The 23,904-nt window shown below is 45.1% G+C and overlaps 1 protein-coding gene across 1 annotated transcript in view; it reads right to left on the bottom strand.

The window, feature by feature from the left end:
• LOC139056253 (uncharacterized) overlaps positions 1 to 23,904 on the bottom strand; it is a 642,331-nt gene that overhangs the window by 383,835 nt on the left and 234,592 nt on the right. The window contains exon 3 of the mRNA XM_070534328.1: positions 7,659 to 7,712. Within this exon, the coding sequence (XP_070390429.1) occupies positions 7,659 to 7,712 (54 nt within the window). The remainder of the gene's footprint in view (positions 1 to 7,658; positions 7,713 to 23,904) is intronic.

The raw sequence follows: 23,904 nt of genomic DNA, 5'->3' as shown, positions 1-23,904 counted from the left end.
TGCACTGCGGGTGTCATCGCGCGTCTCCATCCTATTCTTCATGACGACACAACGAGAAGGGGAAGGGGGGTTACCGAAGCGTCTTTCGGACGTGATTGCGTCAACTACTCATTTTCGGCATACGATATCCTTCCGACCTTTCCTTTTCTTTCGCCAGTCCTTGGCTGTTGCCCCCTCCGGACCGTTAGCGTGACAACAACAGAACGAGAAATTGTAAGCAGGAGGCGCCACCTACGCGCCTTTTCTTTTCTGGGGCCGAAGGCGACGCCTCAAGGCGGAAAATGAGGTGTGTCGCAGAAAAGGCTGCGGAAAAGTCGTCCCGTTTGGTCCGTCGCTGCTGCGTCGTTGAGACTGGCTTCTCTGCACGGCTTCGATCTGGCGACAGCTGGCGAACGCCCCTCTTTCTTCCGCCTGCTCTAACTCATACCTCCTTCCTCATTCAGTGGCGTAGCATTAAAGCCTCATTCTTTTCTCCCCGCGTGCTTTTCTTTACGGTAAAGGCGTGAGGCTTGGAGGCGGGAGCAGACAGATGTGTTCCTTTCGAGGTGAGGCGGAAAGCTGGACACTTAATACGAGGCCCGCACCAACGTATAGGAAAACCACGTGAGGCTAGGGTTGCGTAAGACGGACCCTCCCTCCCCGCCTCCTTCATCTTTTTTGGTATACCACTACTCCAGGTTATGGGTTCTTTTTTGTCATGGCAACAAATGGGTACATTTTCTTTTTGAAGCCCTTCGTTTCTTCATTTGTTCGTTCTTTCCTTCCTTCCTTCCTTCCTTCCTTCCTTCCTTCCTTCCTTCCTTCCTTCCTTCCTTCCTTCCTTCCTTCCTTCCTTCCTTCCTTCCTTCCTTCCTCCCTCCCTTCCTTCTTTCCTTCCTTTTTTTTCTTTCATTCAATCATTCGGAACCTCATTCATTTATATTTATTTATTCATCTATCTAGAAATACCTCACAGTCCTCCAAAGAGGCATTGAGGGAGGGGATTTCGCATGTGGCACAGTCCAATTGCATTTGAAGACGATTCTGCTACACAACACGAACAAGGAAACACACAACCACGCAATCAAACATTTTTAAACTACTTTATACACTTTCGTGCACTTCATACGTTCACTTCATACACTTCATGCACTTCACTTCATGCACTTCATACGTTCGTTCCTTCGTGCACTAGCTTCTTTATTCATTCATTCGCTCCTCCATTCATACACTCCTTGCTTTCCAATTCCTCCATCGTGCACTTCTTCATTCATTTATTAATTTTTACGTCCTTAACCTGTTCCTTCATCCATTTATTTTTTCCTTCCTTCCTTCAAGTAACCTCATTTTCCCAATCCCTCGATCATTCGTTCACTCTTTGATTAATTGGTTCATTCTTTCAGTCCTTCTGTTGTTTTCTCCTTCCTTGCTTCATTCATTCATTTGTTCCTTACTTCTTTCCTTTCTTCTGATTTCGGTTGGGTTGTATGTGGCATAACGTCAATATGAAACCAAACATAAGCATGCAGGTCTGTTTCACACAGATACCGCAATAGTGACTTATAAAATGCGTTGTCCATAATCTATCCTTTATAGTCTTCAGTTTGATCACTGTTAAATTCGGCACTTTTAAGTACACTTTCAGGAATTGTCTTTGTTCTATGGTACCTCCAAATAGATGGTGGCCATCTGCTGCAGACGCAGGAGCGGAGCACTTCAAACACTGGACAATGCCTTCGTTTGGTTGACCCCAAGCCCAAATGATGGCTGGTTTACGGGCCGCCCCGGCCCGAAGTCTAAGGCGAGAGACTTCCTCCACCCGAGAAAAACTCTCATTTTCATTCTTTCACTCCACATATCTTGATTCGACATATTCATACTTTTGATCCTTCTCTGCTACTTCTTAATTCCTTCTTGCTTGTTGCATCTGCCGTAAGTAATCACACCTATTTCGCTATAGAAGAAAGACAATAATCCTCGTCTCAGCCTATTGATGAGAAGGTATGTTCCGACGCCAGGCACTTCAATCTACGACATCAAAATGGTATACTGCCAAAATAAAAGCTCAGGGCTTATGAAACGTCGAGGCAGGACATGCCTTCGACGTCGACACACTGCGAGTTTTGCGAATTTTCTGACGCCGTGACGGCGCCCGTACATGATTACACTGTACTACCAAGAACAAGCATGGCAATCCTGTAAACTTTCTCAAAGATATATACGCGAAAGTTCATCGCAATAAAGAAGACACAAAAACAAGCAACCGTCGGCGCTTCGTTTCTTTCTTACTGTATTATGAGCAAGTCATCGCAGTCAATATATAGTGATACAGTCTTGATCGATGAAACTCAGGCAAAGCGTGGGATATACCCTCACGAGGTACGTATACAAAGAGAGTAGACTAAGTTAGAAAACAAAAACAGGAGAACATATCGCGAGTTTAAGCTTCTGTCTTTTCAATTTGTTGTTTTTCAAAAACAGTGCACCCTCGTGGTGGGCAGCAGCTGTCGCCACAATGGAGGACGCAAGAAACAAATGCAAAAAAGAAAATTATCAAGGCGATGATGACCGTTCACGAGGAGCTCTTTTCAGGGCTCTACTTCCGGCGCCCTCATACTGCGTCATCAGCGCGCTTTTGTTGCCGGCCATAACGGCACTCTTGTCTGAGCTCCAACGTATTTTATTTTCTACGCAGCCTACAGGCTTACTTGGTTCTCTCGGGTCCTGCGCAAGGAAACTAGGAAAGAACAGCTCTTCGACAGACGGGTATATCGCAAAATACATTTTGCGTGCGTATAGTAAGCACGGTATAATAGGTCTTCTTTCATGCTAGCACACTATGAAGTCGTTTCGGATTAGAGCGAAGCAGCCTTGCTCCTGGTAACATATTGGCTTTTCGCGCGAATCTGTACCAAACTAAGCTGATCGTAAAAAGCCGGAAGCACATAAACTAAAATCACCTGTACCACAATAGCTCTATTTTAAATTACGCCACGTTTCCTTTGCTAGCTAACCGACTTTCTTTTCTTTTTCTCTTGCGCTACGCGGTAGGAATTCATGAGGATTCCGACAATACCAGTGCTTAGCACTCCTCTTGCGAGTATGCTCCGAAAGCTCGTTAAAAGCGCCGTTAGGCAAGCTCATTAAGGAAACAATACAATAAAAGGCTCTAGTTTATTCGTGATCGTAATTGTCGCGCACCACGTGTTGCACACACAAAAAAAAATTTATGCAATGAACCAATGAACTCAAAAATGTTAACGAATGAGCATACTTGTGGTTTATTATTTGTAAATTTAATGAATGTGCATCGCAATATTTTCTATAATGGTTTTGTTCCTGCCACTATCATTTTCTTCTTATTTCTTCACCTCCAATTTGAGGTCGTTTTCATTGTTTCTAGTGGTCTACCGGCAAGCATTGAGCCCGGCTGTGTGGTGTTATGACGTAGGTGTGATAACTCCACTGTGGAGACAATTTAACAAAACTTGTTCCTGATCTAGTTAGTTCATGACTCAAAAATAAAGGTTACGGCGCTAAGCAGGTGAGGACGAAGTGAGACACAAACGGGAATGACACCCGTATGTGTTGTTTGTTTCTCACTTCGTCCTCGCCTGCTTAGCGCCGTAACCTTTGTTTTTGGGGCAATTTACTTTCTTTTGTAATACTGCCGACAGATTTTCAGGATATATCGCCTTATTAGGCTTTCGTTTTGTGGTTTTTGTACGCGTACGTGTGTTAGCTGAAGGTTATTGGTGCAACCAGGTGTCGGGCGCGTACGGTCAACGCCGTTGTGTCTACACGGCGGCGGCGCTTGGATTCTTCAAGTCTCGGCGGCGAACAAAAATCACGGTTGGTTGGTGTTGAACCGTGGCTTGTAACTCCAACCCAAACCAACGATTGATTGCCTGAGCGCTATTTCAGTGCCCTTGCCAGCTTCGATTAGTTGAAGAGATCAAGTCACTGATTTGATTACATTGTCTCGAAGGTTCGCTGGGCCTATGGTACGCGCCACCGTAGAGGAGGGCTTTGGATTAGTTTTCATCGCCTATATGCATTTACCGCACTCTCTATCTCTCTCTTTCTCTCTGGACAAGCTCACCGTATATACTGAGCGCGACTGTGTGGCTGCTGGCGATCTCGTGTTCTTGCGCTTAGAAGCAGAACACTACATCCAGCAAACCCTTTCGGCCAGTTAACTTCGTGCCGTTACTTTGAGCGTGTAATTACGACCCATGACCCAGCAAATTTCTGTTGTCGGGTTGTAATAATAATAGTCCAGCTTACTACTATTGTGTTATAGCGCAGGACAGCAACGGTTCTTTTTTTTTTTCTCGATAAGATGGACGTTGGAAGAAGCAAATGATGCTGGCGCCATTTCCTCGCAACGTAAATCTATTCGACGTAATGTCCGAACAATTCCCATATTTTTACTCTTCCTTGTTTCAAAATACTCCACAGATACTCCTAGCCTATCAAAAGCACCGCAGACGGAACCGGCAGATCGGTTTTGAATACTATAGTGCCTATCAGCGTGAACCACTCCTTCAGTTCAATGAAAAAATAATCCACGGCATGCCGAACATCAATCATGCGGCTGTCTCAGGAGCTCCCCACTTCGAGTTGGCGGAAAACTTCTGAGCTGTGCGCACACCACAACCACCAACAGTAAAGAGCGTAGTTTAATGCACACACACGCATGCACACAACACACGCACAAAAAAATCTCATTACGGCTTCTTTCTTACACGGTTTCTCGCAGGCCATTTGGCTGCGAACGAAACTTCACTATCGGTTTACGGTTAAACAAGAAAAGTTCCCCGTGCTATCAGAAGCCGGCTACCTAAAGGTGAATAGCCTGAAAATTACCGCACTAAATAGTTGACACAAGAAATATATTCAAACATTCGCCAGTTTTCTCGATAAGTAAATAAGCGGACGGTGCGAGAGGATGACAAACAGCGAAGTTTGGTCATGTCTCCCCAGCCCCTTAAGTGCATGCACGGTGTTTGCCTTGCTCTTAAGAAAGTACGAGCCGAGGGCCACGGGAGAGAGTGAAAATTGAGAACAGGCGTGCCTGACCGGTGAAGAGAGTTGGCGAAAGCTTCAGATTAAAGCACCCGCCATGGTTGCTCAGTGGCTATGGTGTTGGGCTGCTGAGCACGAGGTCGCGGGATCGAATCCCGGCCACGGCGGCCGCATTTCGATGGAGGCGAAATGCGAAAAGACCCGTGTGCTTAGATTTAGGTGCACGTTAAAGAACCTCAGGTGGTCAAAATTTCCGGAGTCCTCCACTAAGGCGTGCCTCATAATCAGAAAAGTGGTTTTGGCACGTAAAACTCCAAATATTATTATTATTATCAGATTAAAGCGACGAGCAAACAGAGGGCACCCTTATAGACATCCCTCATGCATATTTTGTTGCGATTGCACTTTGATTAGGCGGAACTTACTGGAACATCATTATTTCATCGACCTCACCTACCCTCATTTTGATTGCAGCGCAGTGTGATGTGTTATAGAGTGTGGTTTCGATTTTATCAAGAGAGAGAGAGAGAGAGATTTATTTACAGAAAGGCAGAGAGGTCGGCCTGAGCTATAACTTGCTCTAGCTTGCTAATCTACGCTGGGGAAAAGGGACGGAGACGTAAAGGGCTGGTGAATGATATGGTATAAGGAAGAGATGCGTATATACAAATTCACAGAGTTGTGGCCTCTCTAAAGCCGTGCGTCCAGCCCAGTGGCTTGGAAAAAAGCTATAGCGGCTCATGTTACCAGGCCTGCGCTGTTTGCATTAGGCCAAGGACCTAAAAGAAACTCGTCTGATAACGGTCTCTCATGGATCTTTGCAATGGAAGAGACAAGTTGCTGTCGTTCTTGCGTGCAGGCGGGACACACACAGAATATATGTTCAAGTGTTTCTGGCACCTCACAGCATTCACAGTTTGGGCTAGTATCACTGGCACCTATCACATGTCTATAACGGTTGGTGAATGCTACACCAAGGCGAATCCAGTGCACCATGCTCGTGTGGCTTCTTTTGAGCTTGTGAGGCATACGAAATTTCATTTCTTGGTCCCATTTCTGTAATCGCTTGTGTCGTCGATCTGGTTGGGTCCTGTGTTCTAACATAGAGTTGCGGTTTACACGACGAAGTAGGGCGCTTGTGTCTGTTCGTGAGAACGGAATGCGTACTTCACAAGCATTATCTAGAGAAGTTTTCGCTTCAGCGTCTGCCTGTTCGTTCCCGATCAGGCCACATTGTAAGGGTACCCACTGAAAGGTGACATTGTGGCCATTTCTAGCTCCGTGGTCGAGACGTTCTGTGATTTCTATAGCCATGGAATAATACGGGCCCCGTCTGAGGACACACTCAATCGTTTGAAGAACTGGCTTGCAATCGCAGAATATCGTCCATGCGTGAGGAGGCTCCTCGGAGAGAAATCGAAGTGCCTCCCGGATAGCAACAAGTTCTGCGGCAGCTGATATTGAGCTATGGTCTAGTTTAAACCGCCGAGCGATGATCATATGTGGAATGACGAAGGCTGCAGTGGAGGCATATGGTGTGACAGAGCCATCGGTATACACGTGTACAGTATCTCCGCACTTTGCAGAAATGTGCAACCGGCTGGCCGATAGAGACGATGTTCCAGATGACAACAACTCATAGTTGATTGCTCGCCTGAGTGTTACGCATCGAACTTCGCCAAGTTCGCACTTGGAATTTTTCCGATTCCGACCACGATTATGTCCAAGTCGTGCGGAGCACGCGCTCTTCGACATTTACAGATTTCGGACACTCTTGTCCCGTGATAAGCGATCGGAGTTGTCACGGCGAATGTGTATCGCACCGTTCCCGTTTTGCTTGCATTTCTGGCGAGGTTGCGTCGTGTTTTAGCGCTGCCGTCTACGGCCGAAAGCTTCGCCATAAGGTGTCTGCACACCTGCCCTCGGCTTCTTTGGGTCCTTCTCTTATTCATTGTAGAAATGAACCGAGTAGCCCGGGATTAGACAGAGAAGGGAAAGAGAGAGAAACTGGAAATTGAGGATGCACGCCCTGCTGTAATCTCGCGCTTACTACTTCAGATGGGGAGTTTCAGATGGCATGACAAATATAGAAAAAAGGAGAAAGTGGAGGCAAAATAGGAGTGCAGGCAAAATAAGAAAGAAAATTTACGACCACATAAAATCAGCAATAAATAAACAAGTCAGTTCCGGATGATTACCTAAGGGTTAACGAAGGCCTATAAGTCCTGAGTAGCGTAAGTACGTAACAGCGGGTCCACCGTGGCTCGGAAAGCGGCCCCAGTTTTCGCACAAGGCCCTACAGAATCACTAACCTGCATTTCATCGCGTGTACCAAGCCCTTGCTGCTAACTGCGTGGTGGTGTAGGGGCGACAGTGATACAGCACATGCTCATTACCATCATGTAGTTTGCACTCGTTGCACAGTCGTTAACTGAGTTGCCCGAGTCTAACACACACAAAAACAAAAAATAAACAAAAAAAAAACTGCTGGGTTTAGCATACACGAAGAGTTCGTTTGAACAATGTGCAGCATTCAGGGTAACCCAGATATGAACATTCATAAAGTATAGGAACGCAAGTTTTTTAGAATCACTGCACGAACACAGTCACACATTTACACCAGACACATGCTTTTACATGAATCTTCTCACCTGTTCGCTCATCACCATGCGATTCGCCTGGTCATGGGCATAGCTGGTCGAGAACTAAGGAAACAAAAGGGGGAAGCATTTTTGTAGAAAAGTCTGCCTTGAAACATGCCGAGTCCTTTCTTCCTTTCTTTCTTTCTTTTTGTTCTTATCGCAGAGTGCACCAGGACATTTACTGCTGAATTATGAACCTGTCCTGACCTGTACAGTCGAGCGCGATTTGAAGGTTATCGCGCGAGCGTCGACCGGGAACGCGAACAGCGCCATGGCCCAGAATTCTCTGCCGAGGTGAGGGAGGTATCAGGCCTGCTTCCCTTACTCTTTTTACTGTTCCTTCAGCAGCCGTCACTCCCTGCTGGGCTATCAGTTTCTTTCTTTTTCTTTTTTTTTTGTTCTGCGAACAGGCAGTGATCGCAGTGCGCATGACGTATTCTTTGGTATTATCTGAAATTGGACGTTACGAAGCTGTATCTAGCCTATGTAACGTCTCTGCTGCTGAGCCAGGAAGAATGGGTGACCAAGAACATTAGCTTAAGCAGCGAAGATACGAGGTAACCAAGTCCACACTTTATCGCAACAAATGGAAAGCGTAGAATAGAGAGAAAGGGCGGTGAGTTTGTTCGCGGGGTGATGGTTGTTGTATGTAACAGCGAACGAGGGAGAGAAGAGTGCGAAATCATGATTTTTCCTGTCCCGAAACCGGCCGCCAGGTGCCTGGAGTGCTGGGCTGGTTGACGCTCGCGCGATAACCTTCAAATCGCGCTCGACTGCACCTCAATGGTCATTGGGGCAGAAATGTCCTATCCTGACCGGAACAATTCTGCCACAATGGCCGTTTATACCACAGTGATCAATAGCTTTGGGTTACAAGTTTGAAACATGAGTCGCGCATGCGCAAATAAATCTTCGCTCAACAGCCCGTCTGCACTCTGATTTACTAACGAAAAGCGCGTTTCATTTCAGAACATATCCGCAGCAGCAACATCAATAGTGTCACGAATATGGCCACGATTTCAAACTAAGGCTATCACAATAGCGAAGAGGGAACGTAAAGACGGGCAAGACGTTACAACTAAACTTGCTTGTCTTCATATCAAATTATACAAAAATGCGGAAAAGTAATGAAACCTACAGCATACTTTTGTATGCAAAACCGTTTTTTTGTTGTTGTTGTAAACATTTAGTCTTCCAGCCATCGCATGTCTGCAATCGCCAGGATCCAATAAAAAAGTTGAATTCTCGCAAACCCTGATCACATAGCGTGGTTCTGAGAGTTGCAGTCTGCAGCAGTGTTCACGATCAACATGGTGGAGGACAATGACCTATTGTCCAAGTCATTCAAGAGCACTAATCGTGACTAGCGTAGTTCGATACAAACAGTAGTGTTACCCTGCTCGGAGATGAAACAACTTTTTACAAAAGGAAGAAGAAAATGTGCATAACTTAATCCATTAGGCCGTTTTAGCCTTTGAATACATAAATTTCGCATGTCCGGGTTAATTGCTTCCTTCACAAGCCTTCAAAAATGTTTCTTCCATGCAAGAAATGTGCAAAATATTCTTTGACATTGCCGAATGGACAAATCTTACGTTCATCTTTATCTTGCTTCGTATATTCATTATTCTTCCAATTCCTTTGTTTTTGTATGTCCCTCTCTTAAAGCCTGTTTTCTCTCTGGCACTCTGTTCTTGACGCAAGCTATCATGCAGGCAATCACAATTTTTTTTCTTGATGAAATGTTATTTACACATCGGCAGGCGTCACCGTTTTTCAGTAAAGATCTTTCCCTCTCTTACTTTGGGGCTGCGTGTCCAAATTATGATAAAGATGTGCATTCTCGACACACACATATCGCTGTGATATCCCCAGTGACTCCAGATGATGGCAACAAAGGAGAGTCCTGAAGTGAAATTTTTTCTGTTGGATGCCGTCGCACAAAGCATGCTCTTGGTTGCAGTCATCAATTATGCATTGGCTGCAAACGTAATAAACAGAATAGGTTTGTATCTCTTTCCAACGGTTTATATGGAACAGATTTGAAGTAGTAGCTTAGCGCAAATAAAACCACAGACACAAGAAAGACGTACAAGGACAAGCGCTACTCACAATTGTTTAATGGAAGGAAGGGCAGCACAATTTAACTTCAGCCGAATTTAACTTCTTGCGCAACCGCCTTTGATGTGCATGTACCGGCTTCGCTTCTGCTTGGTAGGCGCATGCGTGACAAGAGGATATATATATTCACTATCCTTCCTTCCATTAAACAGTTGTGAGTATCGCTTGTCCTTGTCCGTCTTTCTTTCTTGTGTCCGTGGTTTTATTCGCACTAAGCTACTACTTAAAATATGGACGACCAACTAGCCCAACAGTTAACTCTTCTAATTGAGTGAGTGAGTGAGTGAGTGAGTGAGTGAGTGAGTGAGTGAGTGAGTGAGTGAGTGAGTGAGTGAGTGAGTGAGTGAGTGAGTGAGTGAGTGAGTGAGTGAGTGAGTGAGTGAGTGAGTGAGTGAGTGAGTGAGTGAGTGAGTGAGTGAGTGAGTGAGTGAGTGAGTGAGTGAGTGAGTGAGTGAGTGAGTGAGTGAGTGAGTGAGTGAGTGAGTGAGTGAGTGAGTGAGTGAGTGAGTGAGTGAGTGAGTGAGTGAGTGAGTGAGTGAGTGAGTGAGTGAGTGAGTGAGTGAGTGAGTGAGTGAGTGAGTGAGTGAGTGAGTGAGTGAGTGAGTGAGTGAGTGAGTGAGTGAGTGAGTGATGGGCGTGCGCAGTTGCAGCACGTCAGAACGATGCAAAATACGAGAAGCTCGACGATCAAAGCAGTGGTCCGAGGATGTGAGAAGAAAGCGAGGTGTTGATTACACAAACTTTCAGGCCTGGCCTCACACTATCCCACTTCCCCACCCGACACCTGCTCTTAATTTGAGGTAAACCTTTCATTATCGCGAGGGCAGACAGGCAAAATAATAATAATAATAGTAATGAAACACGAACACTTCAAGAAAAAAAAGCAAGCACTCAGAGGGTTATGTACAGTCTAGGTTTGCGGCGGTCGGCACTCCTCCGAGGTGACGCGTTTTAATGAGCGCGCTAGAAGAGCCGCGAAGGAGCTCTTTATTGCGGTTTAATTACACGGCACGTTCTCGTCCTGCTTGCTAATGAGGCCGCGCTGATTCGAGCAATTTCCTAGGAAAAGTCAAGCTCGTAGATGCGGGGAAAAAAAAAGAAAAACCGAGAAGAGCCTGCTCAAACAGAATTTTGGTCACGTGGCTATGATAATTTATCTATCTATCTATCTATCTATCTATCTATCTATCTATCTATCTATCTATCTATCTATCTATCTATCTATCTATCTATCTATCTATCTATCTATCTATCTATCGCGGAGGAGAAGGAGAGAAAAGTAGGTGGCACATGAAGAATAGCATAGAAAGAATATTTCATCACATTTGGGGAAAATGTTTTCGCAGTTATCCCGGCTAAGCGAGTTTGGTCATTCTCACAACCACCGTGATATGGCTTAAAGGGTATGAGACATGGCTTAGTGAGTATGCTGCTGAACACAGGGTCGAGAGCTCGAATCCCAGCCGCAGCGGCCTCATTCTGATGGAGCGAAATTCAAAAACGCTTGTGTACTTAGACTTAGGTGCACCTTAAACAATCTCAGGTAGCCAAAATGAATTCGGCGCCTTCCACTATGGTGTCTGTGATAAACCCAGCATTGCCTTCCCATGCTGAACCCCACGAATTAATCAGTTATCGTAGCGACAGTATCGGCCACGAAGGGCCAACGCGGTGCGTGGCAAGGAGATGGCACACCGGACACATGCTCACCGCCCCAGTTTCTAGAGATTTATGCGGTAGTATGCCCAGCGTAGTGTAGCAAACCGGATCTACCCATCTGGTTAACCTCCCTGCTTTTTCCTTTTCTTCTCTCTGTCTCTCTCTCTCTCTCTCTGTGGTAGTATGTAGCTTGCCCAGGACTCCCTCCTTCCCCTCTCCTTGTCCCCGATCAAGTGCATCACCCCCGCGCCTCCTCCCCCCATCCGCCCCTCGAAAAAAAAGTTGTGTCTACACCACTGCTGCAACGTTTATCGATCGGCTGGTTGCTTCGCCAATATATTGTTCAACGTTTCGTGCCTGTTTGGTGCGTGATGGGTGGGATATTGGATGAGTGAGGAAGTGACACAGGAAAAAAGAAAGAAAGCGTGAATACAAATAAAGTGTACACAAAGGGTGGTTGTTAGTTTTGCAAGTTTGTGGATCATTGTTAAACAAACGCCACTGCGGTTTTCTGACTGCGCAGTACAGGCACTATCGACCGCGAGAACTTCGACAAGGTGGTCCAGATCGCGCCTTGCTGCTGAAAAAAAGGAAAAGTGTACGTGTCGTAAAGGTTCGTTTGTGAACTCCTCAATCAGTTAGATTACTGTTTCTTTCTTAATTAGTAGTATTTAGTCTTTGTCACGCGTACGCTGTCTTACCTTTTCATCGGTGACCGTTTTTCACCGAATTCCGCAAATTTTTTTTTCTCACCCCTCACCGTTTCAACATCGGAGCGCTTGCACTTCAAACGCTTTCAGGCCTATCAAAGGAATTTCCTGACAAGGTGCGCCAGACACATTGCCAGTGCTTTATTAATACGGGTTCATTATCTTCATTCATTCTGGCGTGATTAATGGGCACTTCACAACACCACGATTCCTCTAATATGGGGCCAAGTAAGCGAACTTGATCACTCTTTCTTTTCTTCCTTTTTGTATCTTTCCGGAGGGGACACGTTAAAGCAGTATAGAAGTTAATCGACAATATGCGAAGGCCGGTGAAAGCCCATAAGTTTTCTCATAATGGCACAATGAGAACTGCGTTAGCCTTTAGAATGTCATTCTTTCTTTTTTTTTTTGAAGTCTTTATTTTGCCACCTCGAAATAAAACGTCCTTTCTTTGGCGCACACCTTTTCTTTTTCACAGCCTCAAACTCACGCACCCACGAAAGGCCCTATCTTCATTCCTGCCTGCCCCCCGGTGCCATCCGTCTCATAGGTGTCTGACGCACGACCGATCGCTGTCACCCAGCCACGGTTAGCTGTTCAATACGAGTGCCTAGAGTGCGTTTTATCCTCCACGACAGTGAATGTCGGTGGGAGTTCGAAAAAAAAAACACCTGACAGTATCATTCCGCGCTACGAGCAATAGATAAAGACAGAAGAAACAAAACGTATAGGGGGGTGGGGGACGGTGAGCAACACGGACGCGAAAGGCAGGCCGACTCTGCGACGCCGTAACCGTATATACAGCGAGGAATTCGTTTTGCGCCCAGGAAGCGGTGCGTGCGCGAGCTAGAAGGAGCCGTCATCGAGATATATTCCCCATAAGAAGGGGGGGCCATTGCCTCCAAGTCCCTCCGGGAGTGGTTTCTGCGGGGACCGGACCTTCTGTTGCTAAAAGCGGCGAGCGGCAGCGACAACAGCAGCGGTGGTCCTTTCGCGTCCGCGTCGCTTATCGAAGCTTCGGTGTATTTGTTCGCGCATCTTTCTTCTCATCTCCTCCTGAACCGTCACCCCTCCCACACACCACCACCAACTCCTCCCTCACTACCTCGCCACCAAAGTTCCCGAACCTGTCTTTGATCCCGTATGGTTTGCTTTCGCTTACTTGGCGTAAGCGTTGCATTCACGTCGTCGCAGCAGGCTGTGACGACTTGCCCGGAGAGCAATACGACGGAGTGTGCGAGAGAATAGAAGATACCGGGACGAAACAAAGGAGAACCAAAGAAAAAGGATAAAGAAGATGAGAACAAAGGAAAATAGCTGAACAAGGCGGCGGCAGTCAGCTGGCGGGGGAGGCAAAAGTGGCGCCTGCCAGGCGTATTGAGAAAAATGAGCCGTCTCCGGTGGGTGGTGGTCGCCTTGCCATTGCCCGGGACGGTGCCAATAAAACGACGCTCCATCACTCGTCATCGAGCGGGAAAAATAGAAGGGAAAAGGTTTCTTGGGCAAGTCGGGGGAGTAAAGGTGAGTGCCTGGCATGAATGCGTGGGTCTCTTGACTTGGACGCACTTTTGTTCTGTAAGCTCATGACTTAATGCAATGACTAAAGGCAGTCATAAGACTGAGTCATAAGTCATAAGTCATATGACTGCCTTAAGTCATACAATGACTTAAGGCAGTCATTGTATAATGTACACATTATCTTGTTTATTTGTCTGTTGTATATCGTACTTGCTTGTTTTCCTGTTATATTTGCTTTTTTTGTTTGTACAACGGTTCATCATGCAAGCCGAACGCACTTAGGAGCAAGAGCCCGTGTCAGGCCAAATGGCCTTTAGCTCTTGTTTCCTCTTTCTGTAATGAAGAAAGGAAATAAACTTCAAACTTCAAACTTCAAACTATACATGCTTGCGTGTGTGGGAGACGCGTAACTTAGGAGTCGTTTACTTGCTTATTTGATATTGATTTTATTTGAATGCTCACAAGTTCTCAAACATTATTAGGATGATGTGGGGAATGGAGGACGACCTCCTATAGATACTTGGATTGCGTAGATCTTTCAGACCACACGGCGTTAATTTCGAGACCCAAATACATGCAGATAATTAAGTCTGCACCGGTTTGCGAAACATAGACTATAAAGGTCCAGAAACAACTCACCGGTTTGTTACAGTGACAGCACATCGCACTATTGATGAGCTGAAATTTCGCCTCGGCACCCTGATGAAAATCAGCATCGAGGTACTGACGATCCTGATTCAACTTCACCGTGATCATATTGTATCAGGGTGCGGATGAACAATTTTCGTAGTGTCTACCGGTAGGTATCATACGATGTTCCCAATCGTCGTTTTCTTACCACCCGAAGAAACCACCACAGAAAACTATTTGCCGCTCAAGGTTTGAACTCAGGCTCGGGACACTTGAACGGCCACACCGTATTTCTCCTCCTCTTCGTCTTTATTATTATGATTAGTATCGTTATTATTGCTGAAATGAAAAAAAAAGTTGTTGTGACCCTGAAATGCTGACGGCTGCTCCTTCTTGCGCAATATAACAAAAATAATAGAAATAATAATTCCAAGAGAAGAAGAAAGAATGTCTAACGGTAAAGAAATCTACAGGATACAGTCTTATGCACACACGAGCATACAAAGATAAAAAATTGAGGACAAGTTGCAGAGTTGCAAGCATCTACATCAGGCCGTGACACAGCCTGAGGTGAGCAAGTGAACAGGTGAGGAAGACACAGTGATGAAATAATGAACGCACAGAGATATGAAAACCTTCAAAACACAGAATGCAAAAAAACAAAATCAATAAAAGAAAGCGTACGATACGCATAATATATAAGCGCACATAAATACAAATAATGGAAGTGGGCTGTCATCCATCGTTGTCATCATCGTGTTCCATGTTATCACCTCGCCAGCTATCATGCGAATGTGCGACATGCAATGTCGCACATTCAGGACATGCAATTGTGCGATCGCCTTTGAGTGTTGTATCGCGTAGTATCGCGGTACCGCGTGAATTCCCTTAATTCTTTTTCTCCTTTTTTTTTCTTCTCTTCTTCTTCTTTCTCCTTGTATTCCCTTTACCCCTTTCCCCAGCACAGGGTAGCCAGCCGGTACTTACACTGGCTAACCTCCCTGTCTTTCCTCCTCTTTGTCTCTCTCTCTCTCTCTCTCGCCAGCTATCGGTGTTTTGCGTAGCCATTTAAGCCTTTCGTTTTTGTAACTTTCTGGCACTTTATCAGAATCTCTTGAAACGTAAAAGACGAAGGTGGCGGCACCGAGACGGTCAGTGCATCGCAAAGTAATTTGTGCCCTAATTCACTTATAAATGCGTTTACTGGGTGTAAACGTGTGAGTTCGAAATTGATTTGCATGCTAATTAACTATTATAGGCGCAAATCGAGCATATTTGTGTGAGTAATAGGCCGATTAACAACCTTACTCATTTAAAGGTTTAAATTATGTGCACGAGTGTTAGTTATAAATTGGCTTACATCCTTATGTACTTTTAGAGGTAAAATTGGCTGTAAAAGTGTGAGTTACAAACCTATCTACATCCTTACTCACTTTTAAGGGTATAAATTATTTTACAGTGTCCTGGAGCTTGCGTCCTTGCTTTGCTCGAGCTATTTCGACAGTGCAAAACGCACCCGTATGCAAATATTATGGCACTTCATCACACTTTAGAAAAAAATATTGCTAATTCAGCTTTAAATTCCATTCCCGGAATCCTTTCCTGGAAATGGAGTTAGAAGATTGTCTTCATTCTTGTGCGCTTCGCTAAGTGCATTCTATTAGGCTACGGATGCAACGCAAGGGAATCCGTCAACACGGAAAAAAAATGGTTTACGCGATTTGGCCGTTTGTCTTGTCTCCTATCCGTAATCGTCATCTACGTTGGCAACGTTTCCTTTGTTTAACGCACTGTGCTCGCAATGTTCCCCGTCGGCAAGGACACGTCGTGGTGATACGCGCAATCCGTCCGGGATTTTGACGTACCGGCAGCTTAGCGTTCAACACAGGAAATACACGAGAAATTGTCGATTAGTTATTTTCGGGGGACAATATCAAGCTCTAAACGATGCAAATCAGATATGCAGTGTACAGCTTCAGAAATACACCCTGGTATTGCCCCCCCCCTCTGGCGAAACCTCCTTCTCAAAAACGCAGGCGTAAAAGACGCATACGTAGTTACGGCGCGTTCCATTCACAGCGGGCAAGAACCACGGTGTGAAAAGGAAAAGGAAAAAGAAAAGAAAGAGAATATGATCGATCGAGAGCTTCGGGAATAAGTGGTCAGCAGACATCATTGAGCTCCCCGGGCGCCCCGTGGAGCGCTGTACATTTTGTTTTACGCAGTCTTTCTTTTCCACGCTTCTCCTTCACCATTTTATCTATTTGCTTCGAATTCTTCCGCATCATTTTCTACGCTCCTTTATTATTCATTATTTTTTCTTCGACTACAAATCTATCAACTTCTCCAAATGCGCGTATCTGTACTGTTACCACATCCGAAGTGGACTCGCGTGTTTTACTCTCCTTTAACTTTACTTCTCGTTGCTTCATATTAAACACTCCATCAGACGCGACGTGTCTATCAGAGCAGAGTCCGTCCAGGGCTGTTCCTACTTTATCTCACTAATGGCGTGCGCTGCTGTGGAATCTGTGGCTTGAACGCCAGCGAATCAGAGTACGAATGCACAATCGCTTGCTTATCCTGTCCCTGGATGCGGTGCTTAATCAGAGCACAGCATCTTGCCAACGTTGAACCGTTTTCAACTTTCGATTCGCGCAGCATTGAAGCATGTTGTTACCGCTCAGTAAACGCGCGTCCTACATTGCTAGTGAGGAGCTAACGATAGATAGATAGATAGATAGATAGATAGATAGATAGATAGATAGATAGATAGATAGATAGATAGATAGATAGATAGATAGATAGATAGATAGATAGATAGATAGATAGATAGATAGATAGATAGATAGATAGATAGATAGATAGATAGATAGATAGATAGATAGATAGATAGATAGATAGATAGATAGATAGATAGATAGATAGATAGATAGATAGATAGATAGATAGATAGATAGATAGATAGATAGATAGATAGATAGATAGATAGATAGATAGATAGATAGATAGATAGATAGATAGATAGATAGATAGATAGATAGATAGATAGATAGATAGATAGATAGATAGATAGATAGATAGATAGATAGATAGATAGATAGATAGATAGATAGATAGATAGATAGATAGATAGATAGATAGATAGATAGATAGATAGATAGATAGATAGATAGATAGATAGATAGATAGATAGATAGATAGATAGATAGATAGATAGATAGATAGATAGATAGATAGATAGATAGATAGATAGATAGATAGATAGATAGATAGATAGATAGATAGATAGATAGATAGATAGATAGATAGATAGATAGATAGATAGATAGATAGATAGATAGATAGATAGATAGATAGATAGATAGATAGATAGATAGATAGAATGCCCAAAGATACATAAGCGCCAAATTAAGCCCGTGAGAGAGTAGGCAACTGCAAGTAAAACGTGCAAATGAGAGAGAGAGAGAGAACGAACGAACGAACGAACGAACGAAAGAACGAGCGAACGAACGAACGAACGAATGTGAACGCGCACGAGAAATTTATAACCGGGTTATCACGTTATCAACATACAAAACCGCGCTGCACCTAACTGCGCGTGACACGTATAGTGGAGAAGCGTATGCATGTTGGTCCCCGGCATTCAGACTTCCCTCCGAAACATCCCAAGGTCGTTCCGCGCTGCCTCCCCCGGCAACCACTTGCGTGTAGCGGCGTCGGGTCAGAAGTGAAGGAGCGAGCAGACACTCGCGGAGGACAGGCCTTGCTCTCGCCCCATGCGTGGGCGACCTTGAATCCGGAGTCCGCTACACCGAACGCTGTCACTTTGGGCTCGAACGGAGAGCGCTGTTTTGAATCTGCACCACGGCTCTGACTGGTGGAGATACGGCGCCTTTCTATACGAGGCAGTCAGGCTGGGTTCGGAACGCTATGCGATGAACAGTAGTAACGCGCACAACAGTATCTAAAAAAATAAATAAACTGTAAGCATTACAGTTCAACCAAACCTTGACTCGCACTTTTCTCGCAAAAAAAAAAGAGGCGCTAGTATGTGGCGACTCCGCTTCGATGTATATGTATCTGTCTTATAAGGGTTAAGCTTTTTTTTATGCTGTTTTTAGGCCTTCGTTTACTGTCTTTTCGCGTAAAAGCAAAAGCCATACATGCCGAGCATCTCAACTGTATATGACAAAAGCACGGCGAATATTCTGTGACTTCATAGTGAGAAAAAGTTTGCGCACCCTCGGTGAAACGTACTATACGGAACCCTTCAAACAGACGTTAGAGTCACTGTGCTCGTTTGCGCATGATGTTCATTTGCGAATGAAACTATCGGTACTGTCAATTTTATTGAAGAGCAGACAGTACACACAAGTTCAGAACTTGGAAACCGACCTTCTAGCAAATGAATATGTTTAGAAACAAACAAACGAACGAACAAATCTACAGAAACCATCGAACATAAGTGTCAATGCAAGCGAATAGTCGAATGCTTGGAAAGTTGTGGAAAGCTAATCGCTTTACTGAATGATTGATGCGTCTGATGGCTTATGGTTTTTTTTCAGTGAGGATATCTAGGTAGTATTTGTTGTTTCATTTCGTAATACCTTTTAACCTTTAATTAACTTTCAACCAGCACACCTCTAGCGGTAGTACAGGTGGCTGTACTATACTATAGTAAACTATAATTTATTATAATATACCATACTATACTATATTATGCAATATATTTTAGACTTAGCGAACGATGAGGTGCATGATATCATAACCAACCGAAGTTGAAATAAAGCTGTAGGAAAATAAAACACTATAACAGTAGGATATAAAACACAGGGCTTTCTGAAGAAGCAAGAGCTGAGAAGCGAATAACAACCAACGCCTGTAATGAACTTCTGTTGAATACAACTAATGAGAAAGGACATGTGTCGGGGGTCTGAAGTACAGAGAAAATAAGAGTGCATGCGAGTACTAAGAATAAACACACTTGAATCGAAACTCCAAGTAAGATCATAATACCAACACGTTCGGCGATTTCGCCCACGCTCGACTACTGAAAACTCGTCCTACGACCAGAGTCTGCGGAGAATCAAAATGCATAGAGTTCAACCAAGAGGTCGAGATCTCACGTGTGTTTCCAGTGCAGAAAAAAAAAGGTAAGCATAAGAAAACTGCCTCGAAAAGCAATCCTCACGACTCACATATCGCCATCCACCTCGCTCTCGCTACTCGAAGTTCTCACTTTTTTTTATTTTTTAGAGGCGCAGTGCCACACGAGAAGAAGACGTCGCGACAGTGTTTGCCCTCCCCTTCAATCACATCCTCAACTCACTGAAAAAAAAAACATTTCGCTACCCGCATTTCGCAACCTAAACCCACGCAGTGTGCCGTGACTTCTGAAGCCACCAGAATAAAGCCCGGTGCCAACGTTTTTTTTTTTTCTTTTTTCAAGCATGCTAGCGTAAAGAGAGGCGAGAGACATCGTCCGCGCGTGCGTGCTCTAGATTTATCATAACTTTCCGGATCCCATTGTCCCCTGTCCCTGCCCCTTGCCAGATAGTGGTGCTATGAATATAATTTATGGCTCCTTAAGGCAGCGCAACTTTTTTCGTTCATCCACTGACTGTGCCACAGAGGTTCAATGGAGCCCGCATGCTTGGGCGAAACAAAGGACCGAGGACCGGCGAAAGCCTGTCTCTGCAGCCTTTGAGCGACCAATAATCAATGAACGATTCTGCCCCATTTCCAAGAACTGTTGCAAAGTGACCTATTGTCATATTCGTTTCTTTCCTCGTCGTCGCATTGCGGGGGTGCGTTGCCGTCTGTCTCCTTGTCGGTGATGAGAGTGCGTTGCGGCCTGCGGATGTTGTGCAATCCGAGCATACAGTCTTCACTAGCGAGCGTTCGTATCGTGAACAGATTAAAATTTAGTGCTGCCGCCAACGGGTATTGTGCGGTGAGCGACGGGTGCGTTGCGAGAGAACGACAAAACCCGTGAAGTGACATTTTTCACTTAAAGGGAGCGAGAGGAGAGGCAGGAAACCGGGTCAGTTGATGACAAAGCAGACGACAGGAAAAGGAAAAAGAAAGAAAACGCTTACACTCTCTTTTTTCCTCGTCGTCTGCTCTCCATGCGCTATGTGCACCATGTAAACCGCGTAGCATCATGTAACATATTATTTTTACTATTACAGCGAATCTGTTTACTTCTAGCAACCGTATGCATCCCCCGCATACTTTCCCGGGAGACGGGGGGAGGGGGGAGGGGAGTGGCAGCCTGGCCGGCTTACGGCTGTAGTACAGCGCGTGGACAGGAATGTGTGGGCCGATCCTGAAGATTGTGTAACGCTGGGCCGACCCGTGGTGGAGGTGAAGCACGCTTCAAGCAGTTCACAAACTTCCAAAAAGGTGTTTAATATCTTGGGTCCAAATAGAACCACATAAATTCGCTGTCGTAAGAGAAACACTATGTATATAAGGTGATCATTTCAAGTTTTACGGAATTCTTTAAAATCGCCTTTTGTAGATAATACAATTCTTGCCCTTGAGCTGAATTATTCGAAGAGGCTGACATTACTGTTACGATAAATCGAAACACATGTTCAACTAATTCACACAAGATCACCAATTAACATAATAATTAAGGACTTGAAATGAATTTCCAGGATGATACTAATTTCTAGATATTATTTCACAAAGTGTGGGACGAAATGCACGTGCATTCGAGTTACATTTGGGCTTCAATGTATAGAATAACGTTTTACTAAGAAAGTACGTGGAACAACAGTGCGTTTTTACGACAAGCTTGATGGCGCATATCTCCATACTGCCGTCGTCCTAGAAGTTCATTCCAAGAGAATACGTTTTGGAAAATTGCCGACTACAATCCATAAACTGCAATATGTGCCGGTATCTAACTAATTCGAAACGTAATTAATGGATTTTTGTTAATTAGTTGATCGTTTGTCTTGATTTCTCGACGAAGTAATGTCCGCCTGTCTGAATAATCCAGCTCAAGAACTAGAATCATGTTACCTGCAAGGGGCGATTTTTAAAGCTTCCTTAAATTTTAAAGGATGATCACCCTGTACATAAGAAAGCAAGTTGGCCTTCACGAGCTTAACTTGTTTTAAAGCTTGTTGGACGAATAATGAGGGGGGGGGGGGGGGGGGGGGGGTACGAGTGTGGCGACGGCTCCTGAGCTCCGGACTAGCGGTTTGCTTCGCCCCTGCCCTGGTGACAACTTCACCCTCTCCTGTCATATCTTCTTCCCCCTCTCCCCCTTTACGGTGGCGTTGAGCCGTGCTCCCTCAAGGGCTGCAGAAGACAGTGCTAACCTTTCCCCTCTTCATAAAAAAACCCACTTCTCCCTCTCTCTGTGCACGTGGCCTGCGCTTCTGTGCTTATGACGTCACGCGCGTAGCAGGTGCCGGCGCAGCTACTGCAGCGCTTACGGCAGATGCATGCGAGGTGCGGTGACCGCGGCGGCGCTTGGGTCGGCGTAGTGTGGCGCCGTACGAAAAAAAAAAGAAGTAAAATATGATTTTATAATGTATGCAGCCCATGTATGGAGTCAAAACGGCTTCGCTGGTAATCCGTCCCTGTATGAATGTTGCGGCCCCACGAATTTTTCATTAGGCTTGAAAATATGTGTACATTTGAGAGAAAAGGAAGGGAAGACGAGGAGCAGGCTGACAGCTGCCACGGAGGAGGAGGGAAGCGCCTGCCTACACTTCAAGAAGGAGGAAAAGAGGGAAACATTGAAATAGAAGATCGGAAGAAATGTAGAAAAAAAAAAGAGGAAAGAAAGAGCAATATGACAAGTCTTGGTAACGTCGGTTAGAGTCCAATAAGTAGCGCGTCTTGTAGCAGTTAGTATAACTTGTTTTACAGACATCACAATAAGCACAAAGGATGGAATAAACTTACGAAGTGGCAAGGAGCTTACAGCAGAAAGAGGCCCCCACCTGCTTGTTTACGAGAAACAAACAAATAGAGAAAGAATGAACCTTCGAGTTCCGCGCCAACTTCACAGAACACTGACACTAATTTAGAAGCGCTATGCATTGGGTGCTAAGTACTGTAACACGCGACGGGGACGAAACAAACATTAGATATGGAGTGGACACGAAGTGACGCACCTTGAGTCCGCTCCCTATTCAGTGTTCGTTTCGTCCCCGTTGAGTCTTAGAGTACTTAGCGCAAGAAAAATGAAGGAGTGACAGTAATAGCTGAATGAACTATATGTACAGCCGCGTGCAATATGACTTGCAACAACCTTGTTCGTGGTCGACGGGGCTCCAGCGCTGCGCGGCGGCTCCGACATGCGAAATAGCGGTTCAATGAATACCACTAATTGAAGCTGTGTGTACGCGTGTACTTTACCCTGTGTCTGCACAGCCGAACATCCTTGCAGCCCCTTCGACCACGGGCACCGGTGTTGCAGGTCACAAATTGCTCGTGGCTGTATGTTTAGATTGAGCACGCTCGGTTGCACGTGCGACAGACTTTGTGCATTATCTTTTGCTACATAGGAAGAGAGAGAGAAGGAGAGACGAAAGAAAACAGGAACGCAGGGATATTAACCAGAACGTGAAATTAGGTTTGCCAGCCTACACTGGGGAATGCGGGAGGAAAAATTGAAAGATTAGAAGTAATCAGACAGCACATACATGACCACCGCACGCACTGTCACAGCGCAGGATAACGTGTAGCACAATGAATGCCAATTCAGGCTACGGGTGCCTGTGCAGGTCTGTTGTGTAAATACTCTAGCAGTGACTCCGCCGCCATGTGCTGCAATGGCCCAGGAGGTAGGCATTCCAAATGGTTAGCTCCGTTATCAATTAATATTTAAAATGGTCTTTCATCAAAGAGAGCTAGCGCACTTGCCAGATATTGTATCTGTGCCCTGTTGCGGGGACAGTCGCACAGAACGTATCCAAGGGTATCGCCGCGACCGACGCCATCACATGGGACGTTGCCGGCCATTTCAATGCACTAAGCAAAAATTTTCGTAGAGGTACTTTCTGCTAGAGTTACTGAGTACCTTAAGGTAACTTATAGCGTAACTCTACATTCTGTAGAGTCGCACCGGTCTTCAAGAACACACGAAGTAAACGAGTTTTGCTACGCCTAGCGATATGGGTCACGCCATGGCGCTTTCTGATTGGGCCGCAAATCACGCAGGCTGGCTCTAGGGCCCGTTCAGCCCAGGAAATTTAAACGAACTCTTTATTGGCGTTGGAGTGATCGAACGCCAACGATGTAGTATCTCATAGCCGTGAGACTCCAAGCGTAGGGGTTTGTATAATAATAATAATAATAATAATAATACTTTATTGATGACTTCAGAAACATACAGTGCAAGAATCGGGCCTGCCAAAGCCACAGTGGGCTTGAACGGCAGTGCCTGGCAGACAGCGACAGAGCCATCAGTTACTCGTTATTAAACAACAACAACAAAAAAAACACACATACCCACTCACATGACAGGCTTCCAATCACGCATTCATGTGTCTAAGAGCCTTTCTAAGACCATATTTTGTTTTCACATCTTGTATGCTTTGAGGAAGTAGATTAAACATTGCTGGGACATAATAGTTACGAAGTCTTCG

This window comes from Dermacentor albipictus, chromosome 2 (genome assembly GCF_038994185.2).
Source record: "Dermacentor albipictus isolate Rhodes 1998 colony chromosome 2, USDA_Dalb.pri_finalv2, whole genome shotgun sequence".
Lineage (NCBI taxonomy): Eukaryota > Metazoa > Arthropoda > Arachnida > Ixodida > Ixodidae > Dermacentor > Dermacentor albipictus.
Note: the sequence above shows the minus strand (reverse complement) of the source record. Positions and strands in the feature narration are given on the sequence as shown.